This window comes from Glycine soja, chromosome 11, assembly GCF_004193775.1.
Source record: "Glycine soja cultivar W05 chromosome 11, ASM419377v2, whole genome shotgun sequence".
NCBI classification, from domain to species: domain Eukaryota; kingdom Viridiplantae; phylum Streptophyta; class Magnoliopsida; order Fabales; family Fabaceae; genus Glycine; species Glycine soja.
The window spans coordinates 18612841-18623523 of record NC_041012.1 but is presented as its reverse complement, the minus strand read 5'-3'; the positions used below and the strand labels follow the sequence as shown (position 1 = coordinate 18623523).

Genomic DNA, 10683 nt, shown 5'->3' with positions numbered 1-10683 from the left:
GGAGATCAACTTGATGTTCTATGCCTCTTGAAGGTGGCAGTCCATGAGGAATCTCCTTAGGAAAGACATTTTTAAATTCCTGCAATAAGGGTTGAACACTAGGAGAAATAGAAATAGTAAACTCATTAGAATTATCAGTAGAAATTTTACTGTCTTTGCAATACTGTAGATTGAGTGGTTCATGAGCAGGTAACACTTTCCTCACTTCACTCGCTTCTGCAAAATAATTAAATTTTCTCTCATGTGTATCACTCTCTCTCTTATGTGTATCACTCTTTTCCTCGGGTGCATCACTCTTCTTTTTCATATTCCTTTGTGGTGCCTCCCTATTTTCTTTCTCTTGTTCTCTCTTTTCTCTCATTCTGATTTGGTCATCACACACTTCTCTAGGGGATAGAGGTTTAAGAGTAAACGAGGAAGATTTGGCTATTCGTCTGTAGGGCTCTTCTTTGTTACGGTTCAACAAACGTTGCATTTGTGTAGTCCACGCATCCATAAATAAGCGCTGAGATTCGTCCAGTTGATGATATACACCACCATTGTCACCAGCTCTTGCCATGATTAAGGAACAAAGAATTTTGCAGTGAATAAAAAAAAATTCAGAACCTCACCACACTCTACTCACGTGTTTCTCTCTTTGATGGTAGTTCACTCGTGTTTAATGCTCTCAATATAGGCTTTTGTGTGATGTTTTCACTCTTGCCTTTTACCACTCACTCCCTCTTAAGTTCCTGGATGAATCAAATTAGACACACAAGGTATATAACATGAAAGACAGTTTAATTATAACAGACTGTGTAGCAAATTTAATTTGGATAACAAATCAGATTTGATTTTGGTTAACAGATTAGACTTGATTTGGATTTAGATTTGATTTGGATAGCAGATTGGATTTGATTTGGATAACAGACTAGACTTGATTTGATTTGGATAACAAATTTTGATTTGATTTGATTTGGATAACAGATCAGATTTGGATAACAAATTAGATTTAATTTGGATAACAGATATGATAACAAATAAGATAATAGATAGAATAGCAGATAAGATAACAGATATGACGAGTAAACTTCAAATGCTCATAACTTTTGCTACGGTTGTCTGTTTGAGGCCCACTATATATCAAAACGCTCAGAATTCAGAAGAGAATCCAGATATACACAATCTTCTGCCAAAAAAAAGCCTCTAACTGCCTCAATTTCGTGTTCAAAGATCAAACACCCACTTTTTCTTTTTTCTCTTTCTTCTTTTCTTCTCTTTTTATTTCAAAATTTGTGCAACTTTTTTTTTTACTTGAAACAAAACTCAAACAATTTTTTTTTGACACAAAGTCTGAAAGATACTAGAAACAAGAACAACAACAAGAACACAAACGTGACAAGAACAAGAACGAAACAAAGACACAAACAAGAGCGCAACAAGACGCAAACAAGAAAACAAATAACAGAACAAGGACAAAACACGAACCTAGACAAATTACAAAGAAAAATAATAGGATAAGATAGAACCTGTATCAAGAGCCGAAACTCTGATACCAGATGATGTGAATCTTACGGGGCGGATCGTTTGATACAGGCTACGGAGGTTTTGGATGACGCCACTTCCGGTGAAGGAAGATAAGTCAGGGTAGACGCCACTTCCAATGAAGGAAGATAAGTCAGGATAGACGCCACTTCCAATGAAGGAAGATAAGTCTGGGTAGACGCCACAAGGATTACCTTGATAAGTCTGATATTGGTTCAACAAGGAACCCGAAGAGAAACTCTCACCCAATTTTATGAAAATGCCAAAAGTTTTATTATTCAAAACAAAAACCAATACTTATAGTGTAGCTGAACTAAAAGATAAAAATAGACATGGGCCTTCTAAACAGTTTGAGCCAAAATTATAATAAAAATAAATTATAACTAAAAACTTATTTAACTTGAGCCTTCAAATTAGTTTGGGCCTTCAGCAACAATTAATAGTCTTGATAGTGTCTTTGCCTCTGGGCCTTCATCCTTCTCCACTTGGGCCTTCATCCTTCTCCACTCGGGGGCTTTGTCCTTCTCCACTTGAACCTTTAGTCTGTATTTGGCCAGTTTCGTAATTCTCATCATAAACTTTTGTCACTATTTTATTGTGAAATCTAATAATGAGATATTAATAACTTCCTATGCAAGTAGATGCGTTTATTCACCTTATGACATACTCATAAGTTGAAAAAATTATTATGTATACTTAAATTATGAGTAGTGTCATTATATCTAACTATCACTTAAACAAATTAATTCTATTGGTACTTTTGAAATACGATTTAAATTTATGTAAATATTAATATTTATCAAAATGAACTAATTTAACTACTTGGTTTTGATGAATAAAGCATTTTTTATTATATATAGGAAAAAAATAATATTATATAAAAAATATGAATTTATGATGCTAAGATTTATATTAAATATAACATTTATGATCTTAAAATTTATAATAAATGTAATTTATTATGCTAAAACATGTATTAAATATAAAATTTATGGTGGTGACAATTTTATTAAATATAATATTTATGATCATAAAATTTGTATTAAATACAACATTTATTTCTTTTCGTTAAAAAATGTAATTTTGTTGTTACATAAAAAAATTTAGTGTAACGCATATGAAGTGACAGTAGCAAAGAAAAATTAGAGGAAAAAGATGTTGGGTCGTTCGAATTTTGATGACACTAAAATTTATATTAAATATAACATTACTAATAAATCGTTGATGGAAGGGTATTGAACTCGATTTTCTTAAAAAAAGATCTCAGATTTAAGTATAGTTAATGAAAAAATATGATTTGAAGGAGAGAATCAAAGGTATTAGTCGGAAGATTAATCATTAAGTCGGATATTTTATACTATGGTTAAAAAAATATTAAATATAACATTTATAACAAATATGACATTAATTATGCTAAAATATGTATTAAATATAAAATTTATGTTTTTAAAATTTGTATTAAATATAATATTTATGATGATACAAATTGTATTAAATGTAACATTTATGGAATGAGTTTTTTTTTAATTTTATAATAAAGTTGTTTTCTAAAAAGTAATATTTATGTTGAATCAGCCTCACATTTTCTCTCATTTCCTACATTCTGCTCATTAACTTTCCCAACATGGCTTGTTCCCTCAGAATCGATGAAGGAGTGTCTGCCCAGACTGAGAAGCAGTTCACTGTGCCATCGAAGGTGGTGCACTTCCGAAACCTTCCAAAACAGTGCTCTGAAGAGGAGCTCATAAAGTTGTGTAGCCCCTTTGGTAAAGTCGTCAACATCATGTCCGGTGTTGGTCCCAATAGAAACCAGGGTTTTGTTGAGTTTGTAAGCTCTTTGGCTCTTTCTCATATATGTTTGTTTATTTCTTGTTTTTAAATTTTTTGAATTGTATTGCTATATACTCCTTTGTTCGATTCTTTGAGTGACACTAAACTTGATATATAGCTGTCTTCTAACAAACTATTTTATCAGTTTTTACTAGTTCTTATCTCGTAAAAGTTATTGGTTCCTTTCAAAATTGGTCAAGAATTAGGAAAAACTGATAATTAATAAGTGCAGCAAATCAGTTTGAACCAGTATTTTTTTAAAAAAATTAATCTAAAATATTTTTGAGATAAATAAAAATAGTTAAGAAGGGTAACATATAGAAATAAATTATTCTATCAATTTTTTATCTTATAAAATGCATAATTTAGTCATTTCTATTAATTTATATAATTTTACATTATATTAGTATGCCATTTTCTTTTTTATTCTATATGTAAATTTATTATCGTTAATGGATATTGTCCTATTTTTTTAAAAACATACAAACCTAATTATTAAGATATATTTGATTTGGTCTTCTATGTACTTTAAATCTTAACAACCTATAAAAATGATGTTTTATGTTAGTTTTTAGTGTTATAAAGATATGGTTTTATATTTGTTTAATATTATTTTTGTATTATATATTTATTATAATTACATTTTTAATATTGATTCATCCATGGTTTAACCGTGTGTGTGCAAATAAATAGTGTTGTTAGGTCTCCTACACAAAACATACAATTGCACTCTAGGTTTTCTCCATTGAAAACCTAGAATCTGGAGCGTGTAATCAGGTGAATGCAAGCCTGGGGTCTTGGTTTAAATAAATTTAATTTGGTGTTCAACAAGTGTGTAAATCAATATTCTAAATTCTTATAATATTAACTCTCATATCAGATGTAAATAAATAATCTCAATGTAAACACTTGTTGAAGACATAACCAGATGTGTCAGGAATGGTTCAGATTGTATGAATCTTTTGAACCAAGAAGTTAAGTCTTTCTTTACTTGATCGCATGCTTGAAGTTTTACATTTTCATTAATGGGGAAAATCTAGAGAGCAATTGTATGTTGTCATGGAAAAGGAGACTTAGTCATGCTCTTTATTAATCCAAACCACCTCTCATCATGTGCTAAGTTGTTAGGTCTACATCGTTTATTAATGCCACACTATTAATTAACGCCAAATGCCTCTTATCATGAATTTAGTGATTAGATCTACACTATTTTCCTCACAAATCAATATTAGGAGTCCAAATCCCACTAACAATTAATTACATTATTAGTTAGATTTAAGTATCATAAAAGGAATCGTAGTATTCATCCATTTGTAGCAAAACAAAAGGTCACAATTGATTGCAGCCGAAAAGAATTTAAAGGAAAATTCTAACACTTTGGTCTTAATTAAAGAATGTTGAACTAGATACTAGATTACGAAGATGCATGGATGGTGATGGAGAAATTTTTGCATGGAATACAAGGAAAATTTTAGATTTGCATTTTGCAAAGATATATGCAGATCTCCCCCCCCCCCCCCCCCCCATAAATATACTTTGTAATAAAATCTGGACTTGGTCCTAGTGATTTTTCAACTAATGGTTCTCTTTTCAGTTCTAAGTTAATTTAAATGCTTTACCAGGAAGATATAAATGAAGCCAATTCAATTGTTTCATACTATCTGTCTTCAAATCCTGTTCAACTTCGTGGTAAAACTATTTATGTTCAATATTCTGAGAGACCAGAACTTGTCATTAACAAATACACTAAAGGAAATATCTTGATTGTAACCATGGAAGGCATCCAAGCTGGAGATGTAGGCATTGATGTCATCCACTTGGTAAGTCCAACTTAGTACTCTAGTTTATTTGGATTTTTGCATGTGAGGTTACACACCTTTTGAGAAAATGTATGTTCTATAATTTTTTGTCTTTATTTTAATGCATGCTTTATTAATTTGGGTTAGCTACATTTCTGTATTCTTTATTTTTTTTATCTAGGTCTTTTCTGAGTTTGGCTTTGTTCAAAAAATTTCTACATTTGAAAAGAATGCGTGTTTCCAGGTTAGTGAATTAGTGAACTGTGCTTCTTTCAATATGTAATAATACATGGTTGATCATGCGGTCTTGTTTCCTGATAAATCTCCATGCAATGCATAACTATGTTTTTTAATTTATGAAACATAATTAATAACATATAGAGATTGGTAGGAACAACATCGTCCGAGATCACCATTTAAGAATTTCTCATAGTTAATTGTCTATATCCACTCTGTTATTTCCGGGCAGGCTATGGTTCAGTTTCCTGATGTTAAGACTGCTTCTTCGGCCAAGGATGCGCTAGACGGAAAAAGCATACCAAGGCAACTAATGCTTTTACATTTCCTCCTTTGCTCTTCACCTTCATAATTAATTGTGGTGATTGCTTGATTAATCTTAACTTTTCTTGTTTGGTTGTACTTTTGTATCCAGATACTTGCTCCCAAATTATGTTTGTGATTGTAACTTGCGCATTACATACTCAGCACATCAAGATCTTACTATCAAGTTCCAGTCTAACCGTACCAGGTAATTGGGACGTCCGATCACATTGGTTTCTTTTTTTACAAAATTAACGAGCTTATTATTCACTACTTGTGGGAAAATGCAAGTAAATTTTTAGGTTTGATTTGAGTACATAAACGCATAAGAAAACCTTTCAAAACCATATAGGTACTAAGCATCGACGTCATAACAAAAAGTAATATCCATGCATAGTATTTCATACACAAGGGTCATATATAGTTCATCACAAATACAAAGTACAATTAATAATCATGATACACCACAAAATCAGACAATACATATAGTCAAAAGTAAAGTAGTTGGGACGCTACATCCTAACTTCAAACTGGCGATATTGCACGTACATGTGCAGCAGGACTGCTATCTCCACCATCTTAATAGGAATAGCAAAATACAAGTAAAGATGAAATATAACCTACTTAAGTCAAGTATTTTATTTCGTCTAAGTTTATCTTGTCGCACCCACAACGTCATATGGATCCATACCCCACGGATGAACGTCATCCTCATCCACAGGGAACTCTCCTGAAATTGTAATTAATTGTTGCTCATAATTGTACGAATAAGCATGTTTTCTAGTATCAGAATCTTCTATTTCTTTTGTCCTTGCAATTTAGGATTAAAATTAACATTTATGTCCAATCACTCTTGTGATCTTACTTTGTCATCCATTTTAGTTCATTTTCTAGGAACATAGATATACATTTTTCAAGCACTGCATTCTTTTAGGCTTTGGTTCTTGCATGGCATATTTTGAATGTGCACATCAAAATTTCCATTTTATAAATAATCTCTAGATAGAGTTCTGATAGTTCTTGGTTATGTTTGTATATTTTAATGACTTTGTAGGGATTACACAAATCCTACGCTTCCTGTTAATCAGACTTCTATTGATAGGGCAATACAGGTATTTTAATTATTTTTTCTCTAATAAATTTATTTTATGCATGTTTTTAATATGTGCTAACAGTTTATGATGTTTTAGCCTTTTGAAAATCATGTCCTATGGGCTTCATTTGAAAATATGCAGTATGATGTCACTGTGGATGTCCTTCATTCAGTGAGTTTCTATTGCTTAATCTCATTTAAATTGCAAATTTATAAGAGATTAACTTTATTCTAATGCAGCTGGCATACATGTTACAGGTGTTCTCTGAATATGGTACTGTGCAAAAAATTTCTATATTTGAAAAGAATGGTCAAACTCACGCACTAATTCAGTACCCTGGTATTAATCCTAATTGACTGAAACTCTTGGGTTGATAATGTATTTGAATATGTATTTCAAAAGTATATCCTTGTTTAATTTCTTTCTTATCTAGTGGTTTAAATTCTCAGTACTGGTGCTTCTTGTCCAAGGATGGAAATTACAACTTTTCATTTGTGAGGGAATATATGCTCATGTTGTTTTAGAGGAACTGAGGAACCAATTGCTTTGTTAAAGTTTGGACAACTTTGTTGTATTATTTTCATTTTTGGCACGATATATTCTTCTTTTTTCAAATTAACATACTAGATAAAATAATTTCTCTCTAATTATATTTTCTTCTCTTAATCATCAGTTTTTCCTTTACTCTAGGCCATCATGTATAATCCTATAGATCAGGGTCCCTTTATCACGTGGCATATTTCAGACAAAACCAAATATGATCACCTAAAGTCCAAGCTTGATAGGCTCAACTCAAATCAAACTAATTATATATAAAATATTTATTATAATATTATAAAAATATAATAACAATAATTGTTAATAAAATTTTGTAAAGTAATAATTCAAATCAAGTTTACTGTGCATGAATTTGATAAAAGATATTCTCATCCCTAACTAGATATGATGTGTAACAATCATTCTCGTAGCTTCTCTAAAATCCTAAATATCACCATTTTAGGCTTTTTCTTTTATATAGCTAATTATTATATGGTTAAAATAAACATTTACTCTTGCTAATCCTGAATGTTTTAACCGTAACACATCATGACATAGATCTTGTTTTAACATACAATATAATGAAATATATTCTCATTTTGTTTTTCTAGGGTCATCCTTTGCTTGACATTTGGTTGTGTATTCAGCATGCATCTGTAACTATTTTTATTCGTCTTTCAGATATCGCCACAGCAACAGCTGCAAAAAAAGCTCTAATGGGGCATTGCATATATGATGATGGCTGTTGTAAGCTTCGTCTATCATACTCTCATCATACTGATATTAACGTAAAGGTATAAATTCATCTTGATGAGGGAATAATATGAGAAAAGGGGGAGGGGGATTAGAATTATACTTATATGCAATGTGAAAATTTTCTTGATCAGAAATATTTTCTTGATTTTAATTCTTATAATGTGAACCTTTTTTTCTTAATATTTTCCCTTAATTGAATTTTCAGTCCTTCTCCTATCTTCTTTTTGTGAATTTGGTCCCTTTTTTTTGTAAATTTAGTTTCCTACTATTTGGGTTATGTAATTTTGATTCGTTATTGTTTAACTTAATATCCAATATTTAACAAAATCTTGGCATAGCAGTATAGTAAAGTGCTATATGGACGTATCTATGCAGATATCATTCATTATTATTGCACAACCAATGTCAGCATTTCTGTTAATTTTTGAATATCAAGTTAAGTGATGAACTTAAATATCTGTTAATTAAAAAAAGTAGGAAAATAAAATCACCAAAAATAAGAGAACTAAAATTGTCAAATGACAATATATAATAAAAATAGGGGGAAAATAACCATATACCTTTAAATGATTCAATGATTATTGCTAAATCTGATTTGAGTATTATACATATAATTGTTTTGGTTTTAGGGTTCCAGTGACAAAAGTAGAGACTATACCATGCCCAATCACGGTTTATTTGAAGAACAAGTTGAAACAACAGATTTGGAGAATCCTCATTCGACTTCTATGTCCCATAATAGTAGTAATAGTAGTAGTGCTCATGCTTTACAGGCTCAAGTACATGGAGGACAAATTCCTTCGTGGAACCCAATCCACAATTACATGTTTGCACCTGGTACTTTTCCTAATCAAACTTATGCAGTTCCTCCATATCTTGTCTATGCAGTTCATAATGAAAGTTACATGGAAATCACTCCACCTGGGGTTCCTGGTTTCTCACCTCACATGCAAGCTGGTTTTGTGGGTTTTTTACCTCTTGGTGTACAACCTTATTATTATGGATACTAGGTTATATGTCAATTGAATGAAAACTCTGTAGAGTTAGATACCCCCTTTTTTCCATGTTTTTGGATGGATCGATCTTAACTAATTGAATGGAATTTCAATCTCAATTTATAATGATTAAAGAATAATGTGTTATGTATGTCCTCATACTACCGATTCTTTGTAAGTTTTATTTATTCGTGGCTAGGCTTTATTGTTTATTTTTAATTTATTCTATATGTCAACCTTGTGTGTCAACAACAGTTGACACAAGTGACAACAATTTGTGTTTCTTAATCAAGTGACTTAGAGTTTAAATTCTGGTTAATCCTTGGGTATGAAATAAATTATGTTGACAGAAAAATACATATTTTATGTGCGTTTACAATCACCAATAACGATTTGTCACTACTTTTAGTGGGGAGAAAACTTCGTACCAATACCATAATTAGGAAAAAATATATATCCCAACCTTATGCATGTGCATGGTAGAAAGCCTCACAGCCGTAAATTATTTCTCTATTTATTTAATTTGGATGTCGGCTTTTTTGTAGTCTCTAAGTGTCTAGTTAGTTACCATTTTCTTTATTCTTTTTAGTCTTTAACCCTGGTTTCGAATATCTTTGAAGTTTAGAAATTTTAATCATAAAAAGTATTTTATTTTTTTAAGATAAAATAGGTGCATATAAGTTATTCTCATATTTATATTTAATGGTTAGATCTTTTAATTCGTATTTGATATAAAATTATTGTAGTTCTCTTTCTCTTTTTTATTTGATCTATATCTTGAATTAATTATCAATGTTTTAGACCAACAAATTGTTGGTTTGATTAGAATTGGAGTCAGTTTTCCTAAGCAAAGTCTCTTGTTTGAGCTTTGTTGATGAAAAACATTAATGGTAGGAGAGCAAGAATACGCCGAGTAGATGCTTTTATGTGGTTTTAAAACAAGAAAATGCAATTAAAAGGATGTTACGTACATAGATGGTAGAAGTTGTTGCAAGGATAGATTTCACATATTTTTCACCCTCTTCAAGCATTATCGTGCCATTTATATTTCATTTGTGTTTTAATGTTAAAATCAGTCAATAAAAGTTTTTGTAAACCTAATTCCTCATGTAGAAAGAGTCTTAATTAGATACCTCCCTAAGTCCCTCAAAAACATGATGAAGCACTAGCTTTAAGCTGTGTGACCATAAGATTACGAAAAAACTAAGTTTCATTCCTAGACACTTAGCCTTATGGACATTTTGTTCATTTCAAGACAATAAAAGTGTTTTTCAACATCATTCACATCCCAAAATCATGTCATGGGTGGCCAATCCACAACAAGCATCAAGAAAAGACGTCATAAAATGCTAACAAAGAAGATATATATATATATATATATATATCATCCATATCAAAAGATACATGAGAGTTCATAACTAACTACATTTACCCCTTACAACAATGGAAATCATTCACTTGTGGAGGTATGTAGCTCAAATTCATGCATGGAAAGCTGAGAAATGGATTAAGTACACATAAACACTTGCGAGTTTTTCTCTCTCCTATAGAATGGTACAAAACCTTCAACTAATAATGATGATGATACAAAAAAAGAGGAAGAATCAT

General features: G+C 30.9%; 1 protein-coding gene across 1 annotated transcript; it reads left to right on the top strand.

Moving 5' to 3' along the window:
• The first annotated feature begins 3133 nt into the window (after positions 1-3133).
• On the top strand, positions 3134-9234 carry LOC114373933 (polypyrimidine tract-binding protein homolog 1-like). The gene is made up of 10 exons (XM_028331512.1): positions 3134-3352; positions 4977-5174; positions 5335-5397; positions 5623-5696; positions 5806-5901; positions 6748-6805; positions 6884-6958; positions 7045-7126; positions 8006-8118; positions 8710-9234. The coding sequence occupies exons 1-10, from the start codon at positions 3149-3151 to the stop codon at positions 9088-9090; spliced, it is 1344 nt and encodes a 447-aa protein (XP_028187313.1). The 5' UTR covers positions 3134-3148; the 3' UTR covers positions 9091-9234.
• The last annotated feature ends 1449 nt before the right edge of the window (positions 9235-10683 follow it).

Excerpts from the sequence above, each read along its gene's own strand:
- LOC114373933 (XM_028331512.1), top strand. The coding sequence starts at position 3,149 with ATGGCTTGTTCCCTCAGAATCGATGAAGGAGTGTCTGCCCAGACTGAG. Across the intron at positions 5,697-5,805 it reads GACGGAAAAAGCATACCAAG|ATACTTGCTCCCAAATTATG; the intron begins GCAACTAATGCT and ends TTTTGTATCCAG. Across the intron at positions 5,902-6,747 it reads TTCCAGTCTAACCGTACCAG|GGATTACACAAATCCTACGC; the intron begins GTAATTGGGACG and ends ATGACTTTGTAG.